The sequence below is a fragment of the Pipistrellus kuhlii genome, unplaced genomic scaffold (assembly GCF_014108245.1).
Source record: "Pipistrellus kuhlii isolate mPipKuh1 unplaced genomic scaffold, mPipKuh1.p scaffold_m20_p_12, whole genome shotgun sequence".
In the NCBI taxonomy this organism is placed as follows: Eukaryota; Metazoa; Chordata; class Mammalia; order Chiroptera; family Vespertilionidae; genus Pipistrellus; species Pipistrellus kuhlii.
In genome coordinates, this window is record NW_023425427.1 from 5,456,043 (window position 1) to 5,480,231 (window position 24,189).

The window sequence follows — 24,189 nt, forward strand, 5'->3', positions numbered from 1 at the left end:
TATGATGATCATTTTGCTATATATGTGTGCATCTAATCATCATGATGTAAAAATATACAATACTAAAGGCCCGGTGCACGAAATTCGTGTACTTGGGGTGGGGGTGTCCCTCAGCCCGGCTGCGCCCTCTCACAGTCTGGGAGCCCTTGGGGAATATCTGACTGACAGACATAGTTAGCACTGCTGTGGAGGTGGGAGAGGCTCCCACCACCTCCGCTGTGCTCACCCGCTGTGAGCCCGGCTTCTGGCTGAGCGGTGCTTCCACCAGGGGAAGCTTCTGCATTGAGCATCTGCTCCCTGGAGGTCAGTGCTCATCATAGCGACAAGTCATTTTGCCTTCAGTTGATTTGCATATTAGCCTTTTATTATATAGGATTATGTCTCAATTATATCTCAATAAAACTGGGGGTTAGGGGAAAGGAGGTGGAACCAGAAGTGGAGCAGGGCTCCTGACCCTGGTTCAGTGTTTCATTTCACATTTAACAATTGCATAGGGCAAGGATACATTGAGCCTGTACCCCTAGCACTTGGCACTTAGTAGGTCTCAGGAAATGTTTGAACTGTACTGAGTCAGAGGTCTGAGTGCACTAGCTGTTGTAGAGTCATGGGTAACCATGAGCAAGAACCCTTGATTCTGAACCTCTGTCTTCTCATCTGTAAATTGGAGATAATGATAATTCCCCAAATTGAGGGAGGATAACAGAGGCCATACATATAAAAAGCACATGGTGAACTGGGAAGCACCACACAGATGCCAGTGTCACTCGGGCCTATTAAAAGGATGTCCTAATGAACAGGACCTAACCATGCTTTTCCAGAGATGAGCACCATCTTGAGTTTCGGATGCAATTTTTCCAGTAAACAAATTGAGCTGTTAAGCAAGGGACACAAGAACAGCATGATATATCTAAGCAGGCGGTGAAGTTCTATTTTTGGCAACAAAGGCAATAAAACTTGAAGCATCCAGGGAGGTGAAAGCATGGTGCCTACATCGTCTCTGCCAGCAGCTCTGAATCATCTGCCTGCTTCTGACAGCTGGAACCCCCTCACTTTTGTCTTGTCTTCTACTGGTTATGCACCAGAACCCTGGCCTCCCGGGATGCCAGGCTGCATAAGCAGAAGGCATTCTGGTCTCCCTGACAGCTCCCGAGCCTGTGCCCGTGTGCAGAACTCTGTGTGGGGCAGGGTCTGGGCATCATTGGGAAAGGTCAGCAGCCCAACCACCATCTCACCGGATGCCATGACTTTGGTCAGTTCCTCCTGGCCCAGGTGTGGCCCACACCCTTTTAAAGTGACAGGTTAGGTCAGGCAAATATCCTTGGCCTTGGAGAAGCTAACTTTTGATGGCTAAACTCACAAGAGACATTATTATAAACCATACATATTAATTTGCAATTCAATTTGGCAAATATACTTGACTTCCCACTATAGCCAGGCACTGTGACAAGAAGCACTAGGGATACAATGGTGAGTAAGACTGATCCAGTCACTCGCTGACCTCATGGAACTTAGAGCAGGAGAGAAAGATAACTAAACCTGTAGTCACTAAACAGTGTGATAAACATGAGTACAGTGTACGTTGAAGAAAGAAAACCAAAATGCCTCCCAGTGGGGCAGGGCAGAGTAGGCTCTATAGAGAAAGTAAAAGATATGCAGGGGTCTGAAAAATTAGCAACATTTGTCAGGTGACAGAAGGCAGCTCTGGAGTTGGGAGAGGGGCAGGAAGGATAACGGCCAGTGCTCCAGGCAAAAGGAGTGGCGTGTGCAGAGGCCTGTGCTTAAAGCAGCTGAATATGGAAGAATCCAAGGAAGTGGTGGAAAACTGGGTGCTGAGGCTGCAGAGGTGGGCAGTGGCTCTGCAAGGCATTGTAGGAGTTTAAACTTCACCCTGTAGGTTAGTGGTTCTCAACCTTCCTAATGCCACGATCCTTTAAGACAGTTCCTCATGTTGTGGTGACCCCCAACCATAAAATTATTTTTGTTACTACTTCATAACTGTAATTTTGCTACTGTAATGAATCGTAATGTAAATATCTGTGTTTCCCGATGGTCTTAGGCGACCCTGCTAGTGGTTCTCAATCTGTGGGTCACGACTCACAGGTTGAGAACCGCTGCTATAGAGCCTAAGACCATCGGAAAACACAGATATTTACATTTCGATTCATTAATAGTAGCAAAATTACAGTTATGAAGTAGCTAGCAGTTAGACCGTCAGAAAACACAGATATTTACATTATGATTCATTAACAGTAGAAAAATTACAGTTATGAAGTAACAACGAAAATAATTTTATGGTTGGGGGTCACCACAACATGAGGAGCTGTATTAAAGGGTCGCGGCATTAGAAAGGTTGAGAACCACTGCTATAGGTGAACTCCAACTATCGGGTGCCCTGAAGGTCAGTCAGATCAGCATGCTGTCCACATGAAAGAAAATTATGCAAATAAGCAACTCACCAGAAGTCTATTTGATAAACGTGGGGTGAGGACAAGGAACATATGCTTCCTATTGCAGCTTTTCTTTCTGCCTGGACTCTGACCCACTTATAAGTAAGTCCACATTTTCCTAGTTCTAAAGCCGGTGGAGAACATTGTTCCCTGGGGGTTTTGCAAATAATGTGCTTCATTCAGCCTCAAGGAGCTGAATCAATCAGAGCTAACTAAGGAGGGTAACTGGAGAGGACAGTGAAAGGACACCATGCTCACTGGTTCCCTCCAAGAAACTTGAAAGCATTATTGAACCGCTTTTTGGCTTCATTCACTGAAAAATTCTTCTGCGAAATACAAACTCCTTCACCATAATAAATACTGTTTTGATAACAAAACTGTACTTTTCTCAAATACCCAGATGGGAGACCATATGCAAAATAAACGCCGAGGAATTTTTTTATTGGCCATCTGCTAAAATTGGAAAGGAAGCCTGCATTCTCCTCTAGTTTTCACAGAAATTTCCACCGAGAATCCTACTTGCTTCCCCCTGGTGCCACCTGCTGATCATATGTGGAAACCAGTTTTGCAAATGGTTATAGCAGAGGGGTGTGGATCTTCCCCTTCCTTTAATGAAGCAAGTTTAATCCTAATTAATGTCGGAAATAAAATGCTCCCAGTGTCAGTTTTCAGAATGTTTCACAGCCACTCAGACCTCTTCCTGTTGCTACCAAGAATCACAAAGCAAAGCCCACATACCGCTCCGAGAGCTCACTGTCATGGCCCTGGCAAGACAGTTTACCCTCATAATTAAATGCACTATTTCTAATGATGCCTTCGGTTTCGCTTTACCAGTCAAAATGTAAAGCGAACCCTTTAATACAGTAATTCCACTGTGAGATGTCCACCTGAAGAAAATGCTGGAACAGGTGTAGAAAAATATAAATCTGGGAGAATGCCCAACAGCATAACTTATTAAACTAAGGAATTTGAGAGCCACCTAAATGTCCATCAACAGAGAAGTAATTTTAAAAGTTATGGTGCATTCATACAATTGATTATTATATAGAGCTGACATGGAAAGATGCCTAAAACATATTCAGTGAGGAAAAGAGCTAAAAAAGAGAATGTATGGTAAAATCCCATTTTTAAAGAAAAAAGCTATATGTATTATAGTGCATATTTGCTTATAAATAGGAAATAGCTGGAAAAATACACACTAAAGTGTCCAGTAATTTCTGAGGAGTGGAAATATTTTTTTCACTTTTTATATTATACATCCCTATGTTTGAATTCTTAAACTGAATGTATAATTTTGTAATAAAACAAAGGTGATATTAAAAATTAGAATCCAGATGTATTCTTTTTTAATTCAGATTTGCAGCTAATGAAGCATTTCATTGTCAAATACTCACTGGATGCTCACTCAGAGGTTATAATCATTTCCCCATTTAACAGTTGGAGAAATGGGGCTGAGAGGAGAAGAGACTTACTTGAGATCCCATGAGGAATAGTGATGGTACCTGGGCTTTCCAGTAAGTTACTATGATAGGGTTTTCATAGTCTAGTTTGCATGTGCCAGAGCCTGAGTCAGCAGATTCTAGATTATTGTCCTTTAAGAGACAATTCCTTCTTATGTTAGGGAACTATCCATTCTAAGTACCTTCAGCATTAATCAAATGGATGTAATACTTGAGAGTTTAGAATGCTAAAACAGAAAGAGGTGGAGCAATTGCCAACCCTACATCCCCATTTTACAAAAGATAAAGAATCTATCTGAGTGACTAAATTCAGAAAGCTGACAGTTAAGCAACAAGCATTTGCTCAGCTTCCCATCTTTCCCACTAAACCTCCTCCTCCTCTAGGGCTTCCCATCTTGGCAACTGCATCCCCACCAGATTCCTGAAAACATCAACTGTACCTTCCTCTGCATATCCCTCTCTGATCTGTCTCCAAGACCTGTAGATTCCACCTTTGAAATATCCCTCACATCTGTCCTTCCCTACATAAGATATAATGTCTTAATATAACCCTCAGCATCTCTTTTGCCTTCATACCTCTATGTGGGGATTCTAGCCAGGACAATAAGGCAAGAAAAATAAAGGGCTGACTGGAAAGCAAGACATAAACCATCCAATTCTCAGAGAACATGATAGTCTATATAGAAAATCCCATCAAACCTTCAAAATAAGCTACTGGAATTTATTAGGAGAGTTTAGCAAGGTTGTAGAATACAAGGTTAATAAATAAAAATCAATTATATTTCTACATACTCACAATGAATAACTAGAAGTTGAAGTTTAAAACCAAAAAATTGCCCATGTATCAAAATTTGAAATACTTAGGGATAAATTTAACAAAAGATATGAAAGAGCTGTGCATTAAAAACAAAAAACAAATCACTGTTCAAAGAGATTAAAGATCTGGGTTCCAGTGAAGATGGCAGTGTAGGTAAATGTGATACTAAAATCCTCCCACAACTACATCAAAATTATAACTAAACTACAGAAAACTCATCATTCAGAACTCCCTGAAATTTAGCTAAACAGAACTCCTATAAGTAAGGATATAAAGAAGAAGCCACACTGGTAGGAGAGGTGGAGACACCAATGTGCTGGTCCTCTACCCACATGTGGCAGATAAAAATCAGGAGGTATATCTCTTTGTAATTATTAAGTACTCATCAATTAAATGCAATGAATGCAATGAGGGATTATGGAGTGGATCCTGTACCAGAAAAAGGAGATTAGTAGGGAAATAGGAAAAATTCAAATAAGGTGTATAGATAGTTTACTAATATTATACCAATGCTAATTTCCAAGTTTCAGTACTTATACAATATATTAATAATAAGGGAAGCTAGATGAAAGGTATATGTGTATTCTCTACTACACATTTGCAACTTTTTTGTAAGTGCAAAATTATTTCAAAACATTTACAAAACTGAAGGCATTTCCAAACAAACAAAAGCTCAGAGAATTTGTCATCAGCAGACCTGCATTACAAGAAATATGTTAAAGACTATTCTTTAAGTTGAAGGAAAATAATACCAGATGGAATCCCAGAGCTACACAAAGGGATGAAGAATTCTGAAAATGTAAATGTATGGGTGACTATAAAAGACAAATATACACTTTTTCAATTTCTTTATAACGAGAGGTGTGGTACAAGAAATTCGTGCACAGGTGGGGGTCTCTAGACCTGGCAGGCGATCAGGGCCTATTAGAGTTGTCTCGGCCAGTCCTGATTGGGGCCAGGCCTGCTGGGGCTGAGGGCCTGCCAGCCGGGGCCTGCAGGACAGGGGGAGGGACCATGGGAGGTTTGCCGCCTGTGGGGGGTTGGCTATGGAAGTACACTGACCACCTGCATTGAATGTCTGCCCCCTGGTGTTCAGTGCATGTCATAGTGACTAGTTGACCGGTCTTTCTGATCATTCCAGTCATTGGTTGTAATAGTCACTTAGGCTTTTATATATATAGACTGACTTTTCAAAGCAAAAATAATAATGTATTATGAGGTTTATAACACAAAAGTAAAGTATATGGCAATAGCACAAAGGAAAAGAGTGGAAGTAGAAATATAATGTTGCAAGGTGTTTATATTTTACTTGAAGTAGGAAATACTTAAAGGTAAATGTGGTAAGTTAAAGATGCATTGTAAACCCTAGATTCTAGGGGCTGGACAAAAACGAAAAACACTTTTAAAAGAAGTATAACTTAGAAGCTTAAAGAGAAGATAAAACAAAACACTAAAAATATTCAATTAATCCAAACATATAGTATAAATAGAAAAGAAATAACAAGTTGGCATACTTGAATCCAACCATATTGGTGATTACATTAATTCGAATGGACTAAACACACCAATTAAAGGGCAAGGATTGTTAACCAGGATAAAATACCACACCCAATAATACACTGTCAAAAAGAAGCACTCTTTAAAAAATGTAGACAGGTTAACCGTAAAAGACTGGTAAAAAGATATACCATGAAAATTCTAAGCCAAAGAAAGCCAGAGGTGCTATATTAATATTGAGTAGACTTCAGGACAAGGAAAGTTACCTTATAAAAGAGTCAAGTCATCAAACTAAGAACAGAATTTTAAAATATGTAAAGCAAAAACTGACATAACTAAAATGAGGAGACAGTCCACAATAGAGTTGGAAATTCCAACATACTCTCATTGACTGACAGAACAAGTAGGCAATAAGTAAGTAAGGGACACGTGAACAGTACCAAGTACCAATTTGACCTAATTGACATTTGTAGGATGATATCCCAACAACTCCAGAGTACATTTTATTTTTAAATTCACATGAAACATTCACCAATATAGACAATATATGGGTCATAAGACAACTTTCAATCAAGTTAAAATGAGCAAGGTAATACCAAATACACACTCTTATGTCAACAATTAAATTAGAAATCAATAACAAAAGATATTGGTAAAATTCCAAATTATTTAAAAGTTAAACAACACATTTCTAAATAACCCAGGGATCAAATAAGTCTTAAGGGAAATTATATAACATTTTAAACTTAATGGTAATGAAAATGTAACATACAAAGATGTAATAAGCAGTGCTTAGAGGAAAACTTATTGCTTTAATGTTTAAAATCAATGAACTTAGGTTCCTCTTTAAAATAGCGTTTTATTTTAACTTTAAACAGCAAAGAAATAAAATTTAAAAATAATAATAATAATAAATAGATTTTTATTTTAAAAAGAAGCAATGAGTAAACCCAAAAGAAGTAGAGAGAAATAATAAAAATTAGAAATCAATGATATAGAAAATGGACAAACAAGAGAGAAAATAATAAAATCATAAATTGGTTCTTTGAAAAGAGCAACAATATTAATAAGCCTTTAGCTAGACTGATCATAAAAAAAAAAACCCACAAATTACCAATCTCAGCAATGAAATAGGGGAAGATCACTACATATCTCATAGATGTTAAAAAATAATAAGGAAATACTATTTTTTAAAATGTTATGTCAATTGATTTGACAATTTAGATAAAATAGACTAGTCCCTTGAAAGAAAAATTACCTATATGTATTTTTAGAAATAAAAATAAAATATTCCAGAAAGTTCCTTGCAAAATACCTCCAATAGTGAATTCCATCAAACATATAAGAAAGAAATGATACTAGTATTATATAAGACCTTCAAAAAACAGAAGAAACATTTGCCAAATCACTTAATGAAGATTGCCTGATACCAAACCAAACAAAGACATTAAATACCAGCGTTTCTCATGAAGAAAGACACAGAAAATCCTAACAAAATATAACAGTATATAAAAAGAATAATATATTAGGGCCAAGTAGGCCATATATCAGGTTAGTTTAACATTTAAAAAATTAATCAGTGTGATTCATCATATTACCAAAATAAAGAAAAAAACCATATCATCTTCATAGATACATAAAGGCACTTGACAAAATTAAGCACCCATTCATGATGAAAACTTTCTGTAAACTATAGAAGGTATCATCATCAAGTTAACAAAGGTCATCTGTGAACAACTTCTAGTTAACATTAACACCATATGTAACAGTGAAAGGCTGTATGCTTCCCCCAAAGACTGGGAACAAGGCAAGGATGTCCACTCCAATAACTTCTGTTCAACATTGTATAAAGGTCCTAGCCCAGGACAGTTTAACAAGAAAAAATAAATAAAAGGCATGTAGATTACAAAGGAAGAAATAACATTCATTCACAGATGAATTAATTGTATACATAGAAAATCCTAATCTACAAAAAGGGATTTCTAGAATTAATAAGGGAATCAAGCAAGGCCATATAATATAAATTCAAAATTAAAAAGCCAATTGGATGTTTTTAACTAGCAACAAACAATTGAAAAATAAAATTCAAAAATATCATTTTCAATAACATAAAAAATAAAACTTGTAGGGAAAACTATAAAACATTGCTGAGATAAGTTAAGGAAGATATAAATAAAGAAAGGAGGAGTGGGAAGACAGTAGCCAAAGAACTTGTATGCATATATGTATAATCCATGGACAGACAATAGATTGGTGAAGGCCTGGGGAGGGAGTGGGAAGAAGGTACAGGGGGTCAATGGGTTTGGCTGTTGGGCTCACTGGATAGAGTGTCAACCTGCAGACTGAAGGGTTCTAGGTTCAATTCTGGTCAAGGGCACATACCCAGGTTTCAGGCTTGACCCCCAGGAGGGGCATGCAGGAGGCAGCAGAACAATGATTCTCTCTCATCATTGATGTTTCTATCTCTTTCACCCTCTCCCTTCCTCTCTAAAATTAATAAAGGTATATTTAAATTTTAAAAAAAATAAAAAGCCATGTATTCAACCACAGTATGATTGTTAATATGTCCACTGTCTCTAAACTGAGCTATAGATTCAAAGTCCTAGCAGACTTCTTTGTAGAAATGGGACAAACTGATTATAAAACTGATCCAGAGATGCAAAAGACCAAAAGTAGCCAAACAATTCTGAAGATAAACCAAGTGGGAAGACTGGCACTACCTGATAAGATTGACAATAAAGCCATGGCTTTCTTAGCTAAGAGTAAACACACAGATGAATGGAACAAAGTGGAGTCCATAAACGGACCAAAACATATATGGCCAATTGGTTTTTAACTAAATATTTCATACTCAAACATACCGTTTCAATATGGAATGGGCGATTTGAAAACTGATTCTGGAACAAATTGACACTTAAAAGCCTCTCCCCACCCCCCCGCCCCTCAGTTTGTCAGACCTACTCCCTGGCCTTGAAGCGGAGCCTGACCTCCCACATTTCACACCCTGGGACCACACCTCCAGGATTCACTCACAGTCCCAGTCCTCTTACGGGCTCAGCCATCTGCTCCGGCTCTGTTGCTCTGGCTCCCTGGCTCCCCAAACCCTGACCCCCTGATGCAGCTTCAAATATCAGTATCAGTACCGTCTTCTCATGTCAGGACTTCTTCAGTTTACCTACCTGTCACCCTACCTGTTCAACTCTGCAATCTGCCGTGGTCGCTGCCAGTGCCTCCTGTGCACTGTTGGAAACTCCCCTGGCCGGGCTCAGCTCCCTGGGGACCGCTGGCCCAGCTCCCAGCACACAGGACCCAGGACACGGTTGCAACCACAGTGTGATTCAAGGCCACGGGACCGAGTGCCATCTACCTGAGCAGTAAAGAGCTGGAACTCGTCAGGCAGAATCCAAGAGCGAGGGTAGAAGTTGTACTCCTCAGGAAAGAGATTCTGCATAATTCTCACTGCTCTGCTCAGAGTAATTTTACGCACCATCTCCGTCATGCCTGGGGAGGAGAGAAGCTGTGAGGTTTTAACAGCAGGGGGCCACTAGCTATAAAACAGCCATTGTTTGGGACTTTTACAACCACCCACCTGACATAGTCACTTCTCAGACTGGATAAAAAAGGTCTGAGTTGTTCCCCACAGCGGTGACTCATTAATTTGTTAAGACCTACCAAATTAATGGAAGACCTAAGGTGATAGGTGGATTGTTTTCCTTACAAAAATGAAACATCAATTCAAAGGAACGAGTTTCCCCCTAGCTTATTACTCCATTCTTTGTCAGCCCCTAGATAATGAATAAAGAGACGAAGTTATATCTTATACTTAAAACTTAATATCTTTTTAAAATTTGGGAACACAATACCTATTTTTGGGATCCCTTCCATCTTATACCCTAGAGAATATTATCTAGTAGACTGTGCTTAAATCATGAGAAGCTTAATTAAATTGTTTGTTTTAATCTTTCATGAGTATCAAATGTATAAAATAAAAGTATATATACCTTTCAGCATAAAATCTATCTCCCTGAAATAAGACAGGGACTGGAGAAGTATCATAGCATAATTATAGTGTAAGGGGAAAATGGAATCCATAGGAGTTCTTCAGTTCTAAGTATTGATGCAGACATTGACCAGATCTCATTAATTTATCCAGAGGGAACTGAAATATCTCACTTATAAAACATTTGGACTTTTATTTTCTTCACATCTTGAGTAACACTGACAAGGGAAGTGAGAGTTTACCCTAGCAAATTTTAAGCAAATTATTTTATATTTTGGCATGCTTATTTCTCAAAGCAAATATTGCCGCTAAAAACGACCTTCACACCCTAGCCTGTTTAGCTCAGTGGATAGAGTGTCGGCCCAAAGGGTCCTGGGCTCGATTCCTGTCAAGGATACATACCTCAGTTGCAGGCTTGATCCTGGCTTTGGTGGGACACATGCTGGAGGCAACCAATCGATGTGTCTCTCTTACATTGATGTTTCTCTCCCCTTCCCTTCCCTTCTCTCTAAAAATCAATGGGAAAATACCCTCGGGTGAGGATTAACAGCAACAACAAAAAAAAATGGTCTTCACCCCGAGAGAGCTACACTAGAAAATTGCTGAGCGAAGTTTTTTGGGTTTTTTTTTAATCCTTGACTGGAATTGAACACGTGACCCTTCAGTCCACAGGCCAACACTCTATCCACTGAGCTAAATCAGCTAGAGCTGAGCGAAGTTATTTTTATTAATAGAAAGTACCAAGCTTCATGTTAGCTCAGCATGTCCGAATTATCACACCTTACAAGAGTGCACAATCAGACTGAACGAAGTTTCTCTAAAGGGTAAACACTTGAAATGAAGGTTTTAATAACCTACTTCTTGCTTCCCATAGCATATTAAAAAGAGCGATAAACCTAAAAATTGCAGCTTCAACATGTCAATGCCCAGGTTCTTAGTTCTTGTTTAGAAGGATATAGAGAAGGATTAAGCGAGAAATAAAGGGGCTTAAAAAGTCCTAATAAACTGGGCTCTAATGTGGACTCTTCTATATAAAATAAAGTAAACTCACTGAGGACACTGTCCTGAGCTTCCCAAGAAATATTGCATGAGTTTGGAAAATCAAAGCGATTCCTCTTTATTCCCCTATGAAATTTTGAGTGAAGCACTGGAGCTGAACACAGGGGACACAAAGACAAATTGTCCATTTTCTTGGGAACTTCCCTCGGGTCTGACCAAGGTCTCCGTCAGGATTAAACTACACCCTCGGGACAAACTGCGGTGCAGCACCTTACACCACACAGATGCTGCCTCCTGACCAGAATGTGGTGGTATGTGCCGCATCAGGGCGCTGTAACCGAGAAAGGCTCAGAGACCCCTCAGCAGGTCAGAAGGACACACACAACGTAGACAGAAGTGCTCTGAGAACAGGAGTGCCATTTGAATGTTCCAACAAAGTTTTATGAAAATCGAGGTCCAGCAAGTGGAGCAAATACTCCTTTTCAATCTGCTGTGACTCCTGTGCTGCACACTGGAGGTCCCTACACCAGCTAAGGATCTGTTTTCGAGTTTACCTTTGTGTCTGTCTCCATACAGTCCTCTATTGAAAACAGTCAACTTCAGAAGCAGTCCTGCCCACCAATGGCAACTTTTCCCAGACCCTGCCAGCCTGCTGGCTGTACAGCTCAGCCCTAACCCCACTGGTACACCTGTCTCCAGCAGGCACCTGTGTAGACCTCCCTCAGTCCACTGACCACCAAAGCCTTTGTTCCGCTACCATATCTTGGCTGTGATGCCACCCAGTGCTTCCAGGAAGAAGGTCTCCAACCTTCACTTGAGCCCATGAGGAAGCTGCTGTATCCCTACCCTCGGGCAGTAGCAGAGAAACAGATGTGAGGCGGGCCATCTTCTCTCAATAAGATGCTGGCAAGAGTAGCCGGCCTTCTAGCTGAGCCAGAGCCCATGTTCCCAGAGTACATGTGTGAATAGGGAGGTCACTGCCAGAATCTGCCTGACCCTGTCTGTGACCTCTGCCTAGGCTTTGGGACCCATTCTGACCTGAGGTGGAGCCTAGATCTAACCATCAGTTCCCAAGACTAGGAACAAGGCACTGTTTGACCCCAGCTTTGTAGTCCAATTAAATAAGGAGGAGTTCAACTGCTTTTCTGGGGTTCCATTGCTTTGTCCCTAAATTTTGGAAACCTGTCTTTTGTTCCTGGTACCTGAGCGACGTCTTCGCCTTGTTCTCTCCAATGTTCTTCTGGAGTCCTCCTGTCTGTGACTTCAGGGCTACTGACATGTTCTTTTGAGGCTGACTGGGTACCTGGGTTTCTCATCAGGTCTATCCCAAGATGTCCTCTTTCCTCCATTCCCATCCCCACTGATAAGTTCACCTTCTTTGCTTGGATGCTGCAGCAGTCTCTTAGCAATCTCTGCATTTCCTCTCTTAGCTTCCACCCACCTCCAATGCACCCCTTGGGATGATCTTTCTGAAATCCAAACTGGTCCGTGTCACTCTGTGGCTTAAAATTCCTCAGCGGCTTCCCATGACCTTTGTCCCTGCCTAGCATCACTCACTGCCCCTATTACATGTGACCCTTTCTAACCACCATGGGCCACTTCCCCTGGCTGAGTGAGCAGTGAGTTCTAAGCAGTCTGTGTCTTTGTACCAGCTCTGCTCCCTTGCTTTACATGAGGTTCAGGCCCATCCATCCCTGTAGGCTCAGCTCACATGCCAATCCTCCTCTCCCGGATCTCTCACCTCACCTATCCCAAGCGAATTTGGATGAGGGCAGGTGTCCTCGCTCCAAACTCCCACAGTATCCCAAGTTTCCTCTAGCAAAGCACAATATTTGGTGTCACACTTCCCTCTCCACATGCTTCTCTCCGTGCCCGTGAGTCCCCAGCCCAGCCCAGTGCTTGCCAGGTGGCTGCACCCATGGATTCCTCAGTGGAGCCCCTTCCCTAGTCCCCTCCTCAGGGTGGGCTCTCAGGCACCACCGCCATGTGCTGTCAACATCTCAGACCCTGAAACCCATCAAAAGACTTGTTTGTAAGCTGAGAACTGAGAGTTTCAGGCTTTCTTAAAACAGATTATTTTTTATAGAAAGTCTTAATTCATCATTAAGATACAATAACAAACTTTGAGGGAAATTGCCCATAGAAAAATGGCTAAAATCTAATGTGCTAACACAAACAAAATAAATTACTCCCATATGCGTGTCCAAAGGTTTTGCTTGTTCAGTGTGGGAAGTGTTTATACTTGCCAGGCACGTCCACTAGGACTTACTGTAAGTAACATACAATGCATACAAAGTGCATTTGTTAAATAATGGGATATATCAGAGACAGAAGATAAGCTTGGACACAAACTGGAGCCAAAGAACAGACTGCTCAGTGATCACCCATTGTTGAGGACTGCCGTCTTTCTCAGAGTGAAGTTTGTGGCCACACTGTCCTCTGCCTAGATGTTCGAGGTCCTACTTTGTCATTAGAGCTAATTAACTGCTATTAGTAAAGGGGGAAATTATAAGTGCTAATCACTGGCAGGTGGAACATAGGATGGACAAACTTGCTTCTTTGAGATGAATATCCTTTTCTCACCTTTAATGAAGCCAGGCCTTTGGCGATATTTTTCTCTGTATTTCTAATTTGTGTTCTGAATGAAGGGTCACAGCTCCTACCTTTTTCCTTCTCTCTAGATGAGTCGTGAGCAGATCAGAAATGTAAATGAAACCTCACCTATGATTCAGGCCTTAGGAACTCTGTCCTCATTCAGAGTTGTTCTCTTTCAAATTATGCTATCCTGATATCCTTTAGTAGCACCAAAAAGTCCTTTAGTAGCTCCAAAAAGTCACCTTTTTTGCCCTAGCCAGTTTGGCTCAGTGGATAGAGAGTTGGCCTGCAGACTTAAGGTCCCAGGTTTGATTCTGGTCAAGGTCATGTGCCTTGGTCCCCAGCCTTGGTCAGGGATCATGGGGGAGGCAATCAGTTGATTTGTCTCTCTCATATTGACATTTCTCTTTCTCTGTCTCTCCCCCTCCCTTCCATTCTCTCTAAAAGATCAATGGAAAAATATCCTCAGGTGAGGATTAACAATAACAAAAGTCACCTTTTTCTGCTCAGTAAGACAGAAAGCAATAACTGTTCCATTAGACCGTTCTGTAACAAAATCCTCTCTCCTTCTCTAAGGACAAATTTGACCTCAGGTTAATTTTCTAATTCTGTTCCCCTGGAAACCAATAAAGGTGGAGAGTCAGCTGTGTTACTAGACAAGACAACAAAGGATATGGTTAAAATGACCCTGATTGGCAAATTGCATAAATACCAGGTAGGAAGCCAGGACTCCAAGCTTTCCTGAGAGTGGTGATGCTTGTCACTTAGCATGACCCTGGGGGAACCCTGGAAGCTATGCTGTGGAGTAGCTACATGAGATCCTGGGTCCTATGAATCATCTAAGCCAAGACAGATTCCCATCCACCAATGTAGGTCTTATCTCCTCGCACCTGAGCTTTCTCTCGAGGGGCCAGACACTAGCCCCTGGAACTCTTGCAAAGACTCCACTGGAGAGACATGCTGGGTACTGGCCCGCTGGTAAGCTGTGTATCCTGACCTATATCCTTCCATGTGAATCTCAGCCACGTGTGGTGTGGGGCAGTTTGCATGCTCAGTTGAAAAGCCCCTAGTGGACAAGGCACAACCCGCCAGTGTATAATGTATGGATACTGGGTTTTCTGAGAGGTGTTTTCTTACAGATGTGGCATGTATTGCCAAAGAGAAAAAACAAACTGATTCTTCTTTTTAAAATAAGCAAAGCCGAAACCGGTTTGGCTCAGTGGATAGGGCATCGGTCTGCGGACTGGAGGGTCCCAGGTTCAATTCCGGTCAAGGGCATGTACCTTGGTTGCGGGCACATCCCCAGTAGGAGGTGTGCAAGAGGCAGCTGATCGATAATTCTCTCTCATCGATGTTTCTAACTCTCTGTCTCTCTCTCTCTTCCTCTCTGTAAAAAATCAATAAAGTATATTTTTTTAAAAATAATGAATAGCAATCACAGCAGAAGAGGGTGGTAGAGGCACAGGGGGTGGTAGGGAGTGGACTGAGGGGGTATCTTAAAATGTTGGCTATGCCACTTTTCCTCGCAGGAAAGTCTCCCTGGGATAATGGCTTTGGGTAAAAGCAGAGGTTCTGCCACCTATTATTCCCAGAAAAGTGCATTTGGTTTTTAAAATAGTACCTCCAAATGTGATACTTCAAGAAAATGAAAACTGCCAACCCCATTTCTGTGACATATTCCTTGAATTTCAGTACTTCTGTTTCCTGCAAATTATTTAAGTAAAATGGTCTATTTTTCATTTTGAGAATATAACTGAAAAAATGAAAATCATGTCCTTTCACCAGTGGAATCAGACCAGGAAAGCCTGTCTTTTGATGTTTTTGAGCCTCCAATCTTCAACCCCCTGGTGGGTTAAGTCCAGATTCCTCTGTGTTAGCATCCCTCCCAAGGTGATGGCGCAGGGGCAGAGTGCAGGCAGCAATTCCAGTGAAGAGATCTCGAGTTTGATCTCAAAGCAGAGATCTGGAGTTTGATCTCAAAGCACTGCCATGTTATTGAGGACAAGTGTACCCTGAGACCCAGCCTGGGAACATTTGTAAATGCCAACAACAAAAACAACAGTGGGTACCTGGAAACTTGTTCACTTGACCGGAGAATATGTTGTTGTCGTGAAATGAAACACCATGCCAGTAGATATCACAGGGCGAGCGGCGGCCAAAAGGGATCTAGGAGAAAGAGAAAAAGATGTGACTGATCATCACCAGAACCAGAGGAGCAGTGACCACACTGATGTCTAGTGTATACAAACTCCCGGCACCCTCGCACACATCACATGATTCAGTCCTCATAATAAACACGTGCCATAGCTGATATTCTTTCCCATTTTACAGGGGAGGAGACAGACTTGGGCAGGTTAAGTAACTTGCTCAGGGTCACAACCAGGAGGGTGGAGTACTGATTCCATGTGGCAGGCACTACACTCATGACTTTACAGGTACCTTTTCATTTTAATCCTCATAACTACCTACCAAGGATTATTCCCATTTTACCGATGGGAAAATTGGGGCTGAGAATGGTATTCTAATATGCTCAAGGACACACATAGCAGGTAGGGAAGAATCAAGATCTAAAGCCAGGCCTATTTGGATTCCAAGCCATTCTTCTTTTTCTCTGAAAACTACAACGCTTAACCCAATCCCCAAAGAAGAATGAGTTTTCACAGTTTCTTTCTTTCTTCCTTCCTTCCTTCCTTCCTTCCTTCCTTCCTTCCTTCCTTCCTTCCTTCCTTCCTTCCTCCCCCCCTCTCTCTCTCTCTCTCTCTCTCTCCCTCTCTCTCTCTCTCTCACACACACACACACACACACACACACACACACACAGTCCATAGGGCAAGATGCATCCCCAGTGCCTAAAACAGTTCCTGGCATCCAGTAAGAGTTTTAAATAAATAAATGAACAAACCAGGAGTGGTCATCTGACTCAAGATGAGATAATCAGATGCTCCCAGGAATTTGGAAATCAGAGATGCTGGCAGCCTCAACTGACCCTTGAACTGGAAGTGATAAAAAAAATTTTTTAAAAAGCCAGAGCCAGGCAGCTGTGCTTCACTGTGTGCACAGAGAAGCAAAGACAGCCAATCTGCTGAGAGAGAAAAGAAGCAGGTGCAGAAATAAAGCGGAGGTGAGACGCTGTGGCCCTGGAGACACATACTAAGGGCCCCATATCCTAAGCTTCCAGATCCTGGACTCAGAACCTCCTGAGCCTGGCTGTCCTCCTGTCCTTGGGTCCTATAGGACAGTCTTGTAACCTTAAAACACACCTGCTTTTTGCACAAGCTATAGGGTTTCCCTCACTGAGACAAAGGGCCTGCTCTTTCCACCGCAGCCTAGATGACCAAATTTGATCTAATTCTGAATTTACAGAATTGTTATAAAAGTTACCAAATTCTGCATTTACAGAATGTATTTTTAAATCTGTAACTCTGCCGGGACCGGTTTGGCTCAGTGGATAGAGCGTCGGCCTGCGGATTGAAAGGTCCCGGGTTCGATTCCGGTCAAGGACATGTACCTTGGTTGTGGGCACATCCCCAGTAGGGGGTGTGCAAGAGGCAGCTGATTGATGATTCTCTCTCATCGATGTTTCTAACTCTCTATCCTTCTCTCTTCCTCTCTGTGAAAAATCAATAAAATATATATATTTTTAAAAATCTGTAACTCAGATGACCCTTGTAAAAGGAAAAAGTGAGTCCAGATTTAGAACCTGCTTGTTTAAAGTCCAGATGAAGAGAAATACCAACACATTTAATAAGATCATTTGATTTTCCCACTCTAAGACTACAGTTAATCAGAATTTTTATCTGCTCCAATTTGAGAGGGCCACACTCCAATGGAAGAACACAGCATTGCTAATGACATGGTGGTGACTCGAAGCTTTCTAACTATTCCCAATTAGAATGAAGACAAACAGACTCACACACTTTAAATCATTCACATTATTTCTAAACTGTGCCAAAGTGAGGCATATGCTGTACTCCATTAGCATTAACAAGTCCATCTATAATGTATAGCATTTCACTCATTTTCTTTGCTTCCAATGGACTGAACTTATTAATTCAGTAGTCATAAATACAAAGAGATACAACAAACATTGTTATTTTCTTCCAGCTGTTAAGTGCTAATATGAAGAAAGGGAATTAACTTAATCAAGGAGGTAGCTCTTTCAAAAGCAGACTCTCCCAGCAAAGTTTCTACGATGCAAAATGGTTTTGCTGCTCGAAATGTGGGACCAACACCTGCTCTCTGTCAGCGGACAACTGTTGACTCCTTAGCACGCGTATGGTCACACCTCAATCCTTGCTACCTTCTCCCCTATCAAACCTTCATTCAGAAGTGCTTCTAACTCATTTTGTTTTGAGAAACTACCTATTTTTAAAAATCCATTCATTCATTATTACCATGCAAGCACTGTGCTAGATACTGAGAACACAGAGAAGCACAATTTTAAATAGGTCAAAGACTTCATAATCCCATCTCTTTTAAAGATCTTTTTCACCCTCGCCAGTTTGGCTCAGTGGACAGAGCATCGGCCTGCAGATTGAAGGGTCCTGGGTTCGGCTGCCCTTCAATGGGTGAATATATAAATAAACTGTGGTATATCCAGACAATGAAATATTATTCTAAAGTATGGTGACAACCATACTTGGGTAAAAATTGTTATTTAATATTTTAAGCTTGCTGTTTTGGGTTATGTACTCATTTAAAAGTTATTTTGATTTTCTAAACTTATGTATGCTATCCCAATACTCTATTGATGATGGTTTGAATATCCCATTGATTGTGATCTCACTGGTCATTGAAGCACATTCCTGGGACCCAGGACAGTTCAAGTATCCTGAATTGCCTTAGTAGCTACAGGTAGTGCATTCCTGTTGATTCAGTGATCCCAGAATCTGGACAGCACAGTTATTTTAAATTGTCCAGATAGTCCATTCCAGATAATGTGTTTCTGTTGAGTCAGTGATTCTTAGATACTTTAGATATCTACTTGCTCAGTTTCACTTCCGTAAAATCGTGAAACAGGTTCCTCATTCCAGACCCAAAGATGTAATCGATACTTTTGTGATATTCTGCCAATATAAGCCAGAGGTGGCAAGCTGTTCGGAGCTGCAAGGTCTGGAGAGCTTTTGCACCCTCGTATGCTGCCAGCCTTTAATAAATGACTCCATAATTCGACTTTTTTGAGGTGTCCTTTGTAAGATGGGGATTATTCTACAACAATTCAGCACTAAAAAGAAATGAGCTCTCAAGTCACAAAAAGACATGGTGGAAGGTATTAAGTATATATTTTTAAGTGAAAGAAGCCCATCTAAAAAGGCTACATACTGTATGATTCCAACTATATGATATTCTGGAAAAGACAAAACTCATTATACACTTGTTCAAACCCATAAATGTACCCTACCAAGGGTACATAATATAAACTATGGACTTTGGGTGATAATGATGTATCAATGTATCAGTTGTAATAAATGTACTATTCTGGTGTGGGATTTTGATAGTGGAAGAGGCTGTGCATATGTGGGGACAGTGAATATAAAGGAAATCTCTGTTCCTTCTACTCAATTTTGCTGTGAACCTATTATAGCCCTAAATAAAAATAATGAAAATAAAGTTTAAAAAAATATCATCGTACTAGCACAAAGACAGATATGTAGATCAATTGAATAGGATAGAGAACCCAGAAATAAACCCTTGCATTTATGGTCAAATGGTTTTTGACAAGGATGACAAAACTATTCAATGGGGATGGGAAAATTGGATGTTCACAAGCAAAAAGAATAATGTTAGATCCTTACCTTACACAATACACAAAAATTAACTCAAAATGAGCCAAAGACCTAATCTTAAGAGCTAACACTAAAGAAAATATCGGAAAAGTATGGGGGATAAAATTTATGGCATTGGATGTGGGAATGATTTCTTGAATATGACACCAAAGCACAGGGAATAAATAAATAAAAAAACAAACAAACAGAACTTCATCAAAATTAAAACTTTTTGCATGAAAGGACACTGTCAACAGAATGAAAGGGCAACCCATTGAATGGGAGAAAGTACTTTAAAATTATATCTCTGACAAAAAATTAATATTCAGAATTTATTTTATACTGCCTACAATTCAACAACAAAAAGCAACCAAATTAAAAGAATAAGCAAAGGATTTGAATAGATATTTCTTCAAAATGGTTAGCATGCACATGAAAAGACGCTCAACAATGCTAATCACTAGGAAAATGAAAATTGAAATCACAATGAGACACCACTTCACACCTATTAGAAGGGCTGTTATAAAAATAATAATAAAAATAAGTGTTGATAAGGATGTAGAGAAATTGAAACTCTTGGGCATTGGGAATGCAAAAAAAACTTCTGTGGGGAACAAAATTCCCACATAATCCAGCAATTCCACTTCTGGATATATACCCAAAGAATTCAGGGGCTTCAATAAATATTGATACACAAATGTTCATGGCAGCATTATTTACAACAAGCAAAAAGTGGAAACAATCCAAGTGTCCATCAACTGTCCATCAATGAATAAACAAAATGTGGTATACATATACTATTACTAAGCCTTAAGAAGGAATGAAATTTTGACACCTGCTATAATACAGATGACCCCTGAGGACATTATGCTAAGTGAAACAAAACAGACACAAAAGGACAAATATTGTATATCTCACATATATGAGATAGCTAGCATAGTCAGATTCCTAGAGAAAGTATAATAAGTGGTGGTTTCTAGTGGTGGGGGAGGGAACAACACAGAATTATTTGTTTAATGGGTACAGAGTTTCAGTTTGGGAACATGCAATAAGTTCTGGAGATGGATGGTGGTAACGGTTGAAAAACAATGTGAGTGTATTTAATGCCACTGAATTGTACACCCAACGAGGTTAAGATGGTATGTATATTTTACCATAATAAAGCAACATCAAAAACTGTTTGCTTACACCCTCTGACACTAAGGGGCCATTTGAGGCTCTACTCTGAGCTCTCTGTAGCCTGCAATGGTGCATGGATTTTCATAGCGCAACTGAAAATTGACAAATGCTTCCCGACTCCCCACTCCCCATTTTTCTCAAGGTCACATCATCACATTTACTCCAGGGGATTCAGAGACTCCCTGAAGCCTCTAGCTGTTTAAGAGATACCATGTTAGAATGAATATGTGAAGTTATGAATAGCAGCTACTCAAATACAATACATCATCATGATCATCCTTATCATTAAAGTTAACATTTAGGTAATGCTATGTCTAATTGTTAAACAATTTATCTCATTTAATCCTCACAACAACCTTATGAGGAAGGTGCTATTATTAATCCTATTTACAGTTGAAGAAACCAAAGCTTTGAGAGATTAAATAATTTTCCCAAAGTAAAAGCTAGTAAGGGCAGAGCCAGGATTAAGTCCAGGTGTTCCTGATTCCAAGGCCCATGTACTTAACCAGCTACACACAACTAATCTTGAACTGATCACTGGGGTATTTACCAGTCACACATGAACTGTAGTAACTAACCTACCCTCACACTTCATGCTACCATCTTTTCCACAAAGGAAGTTCCTCCTTCAGCAAATACACCTAAAGGGAACCAAAATCCCTTTCCCTCCTGCCCAAAAGGACTAAAACGCACTTGCAAAATAGCCAGGCTCAGACAAGAATTGAAATCAGTAAATGTTCTTAGAGCATATTTGTGCTTAAGGAACTGATATTCAGGTCCCTCTTTAATGACCCAGAGAGCAAGTTTGAATCCCTCCAAGGGCTTTTGCAAAAAGAAATGTCACAGTGCATGCTGATGAAAGCACAATTCGCATTTCTGTACTTTGTGAGTGATTTTCTTCATGAACAGAAAATCTCGCAAGTGATTGGGCATAAAAGTGGCAAATAAGCTTTGATATGGGCAAGCATGTGTGTAATGCATCTACAGAGGGAACTGACCCAAACTGCAGCTTTAAAATGAGGGGCTGGAAGCCTCAGGGGGAAACACAAAGAAAGTGTAGCAGCCAAAGCACCATGCTTGAACTGGGAAGACCCTGGCTCAAGCCCTGACCCACCACACCCCACACAGAGGCGTTGGCATGTATAAAATATATAGATCCTGCCCCTCTAACCCTCAGCTGCTCATCTACTGAAGAGGAAAACAACAACAATAAAACATTTCTACCTCTCAGGGCTGTTATATGGACAGAGGCAATGCATGGAAAAGCATTTTGTAAACAGAAAACTGCTGTTATAAAGGGCAGGTTATTGTTTTGAATGTCCAAGGAAATCATGTCATGAGTAACTTCAATGTAAAAAGATGCCATGAAAATATCAAGCATCGTTAGGACACTTCTGGAATAAAAACACCGTGGTAACCTGCACTTGGGGTACTTTCCCTGGTGTCCCCAGGCAGAGTTAATAGAGTCCCCTCCAGTGACCCTCTGCACCCGTTAATGTGGGTGATGCAGCCACCACTTTGGAGGGTGTTTCTGGTTACATGACTGCCTCCCCACCAGACAGAAGGCTACCCTCTCCCCTACCTACCCATCTGCTGTAGGGAGCCTGCAACCATCCATGTTTCCTGGAACTCATACCCTGTGTAGTCTTCACCCACATTGTCACAGACTTGGTCTATGTGACCAATAGCTACAGCATAAGTGACCTTCTGATATTAGGATACCTCCAATATGCTAATCCTAGATAATAAAGATATAATATGCAAATGCTTGTTGCGCCATGATGTAATGACCAACCACTTAAGGACCAGAATCACAGATCAGCAGGAGGGTGGGGCAGTGGGAGCTACAGGAGGGCAGGGCAGTTGGTGGAGAGCTATAGGAGGGGTGGCAGTGAGCTACTGGCTACAAGCGGGGGGGGGGGGGGGGGGGGGGGGCGGGGGGGGGGGGCGGGGGCAGAGAGCTACAGGAGAGAAGCAGAGTCCCCAGACATCCCCAGTGTAGAGAGCAGAGGCTGGCCCGCAACAAATGCACCTTCTGGAGAACACAAGGTTCTGTGAATCACAGCCCCAGAGATCCCGGAGCCAGCATGGGGTAGAGATAGAGGTGTTAACAGGTAGCAGGTTCTGTGTGACAAAGTGCTGTGAGAGCCCAGGAGGAGCAACGTTTCCACTCCAGGCGAGGAAAGTTTAACCAAGGAGGGGGCCATCTGAGCTAGTGGGAAGGAGGCATTTGCTAGGCAGAGATGAAGGGAAAGGGAAATCAGGCAACGGGAAGATGCCTGCAGGGCAGGGAATCTCAGAGAGCATGAGAGCTTCCGTGTGCCTGGAGCCAAAGTTGGAGCAGTCAGACAGATCACAAAGGGCTCACGGGAAAGCTGAGGAATTGGAACGCGATTCTGAAGGTGGAAGAGGGCCAAGGGAAGTGCTCAAGCAGGGCAAGGCTGGGCCGGGCAAGAGTGGAGGGTGGAGGGGAGGTAGAGTCTAGAGACTGAGGACAGGGCCTGAAAACGAGGAAGCCAGCCAAGGCTGGGAGAAAGGGAATGGGTGGGTGATGGCTGGGCAAAGAGAGAAAGAATGCTCTGGGAAGAAGCGTGGGAAAGCATGGTTCAATGTGTAAGAATTACTCTGCCACTCCACGCACTTCTGTGCCTCTTCTGTGCCCGTGGGCACATGTGTGGCCCACCTCCTCCCGGCTCCTGGTCGCTGGGATGGAGAGCACCCCACGGGGATGTTTAATGCAGGCGCGTCTGGCTCCAATGGGTTTCCCAGGAAGACAATCATTACTCATCCTCTAATAGAGCCAATAAATACAGCAGGAGGATAAGTAATTAACAACCTTTTGCTGGAAAGTAGCAATTTTCGTGATCTATGAAGTTTCCCTTTCCTGTTCACCACTTCCTCCTTACCGAAAGTACGATACTCTGGGTAAGTATGCCATTCCCTGTTCACTGAATTAATACAAAGCAGGTTGTATTTTTTTTTATTAAATCCATTCATTATAAATGACACATATGAATTGAAGCTGGAAGAGCTGTGGTAAGGCCTGTCCTCTGCCTTGCTTCCACTTCTGATTGAAAGACTTTTAATGAGATAAAATTGTTACCAAACAATTTAACTACAGGGAAAAAAACAGCCCATTTTGGAAGCAGAGGAAGATAATGTTGCCCACTTCACAGTTTCAGTGTCCTGTAACAATCTTCTCCAGTTATTTATTCTGGTGTCTAATTTCCCACCCATAAAGAATCTATATTAGTAGTAATTATATTAGGCACGAGAAAAAGAAACACTTCACAAAATTCTGAAGTGATTTACCTCTCAGCTTGCAGTTTTAATTAAAATTCCAGTTTATTTAGCAAATAGTCTGAAAAGATTAGATACCAATTTAGCACTATGTTCTTTTTCCACTTTCCAATTCATAAGGGTGACACAA

The 24,189-nt window shown here is 41.2% G+C and overlaps 1 protein-coding gene across 3 annotated transcripts in view; it reads right to left on the reverse strand.

Annotated features, from left to right (window-relative positions):
• TTLL11 (tubulin tyrosine ligase like 11) overlaps positions 1-24,189 on the reverse strand; it is a 173,742-nt gene that overhangs the window by 124,708 nt on the left and 24,845 nt on the right. For all 3 annotated transcript variants that reach the window (XM_036432895.2, XM_036432896.2, XM_036432898.2), the window contains exons 2-3: positions 15,885-15,981; positions 9,589-9,722 (exon numbers count right to left, since the gene is read on the reverse strand). In XM_036432895.2, the coding sequence (XP_036288788.1) occupies positions 9,589-9,722; positions 15,885-15,981 (231 nt within the window). The remainder of the gene's footprint in view (positions 1-9,588; positions 9,723-15,884; positions 15,982-24,189) is intronic.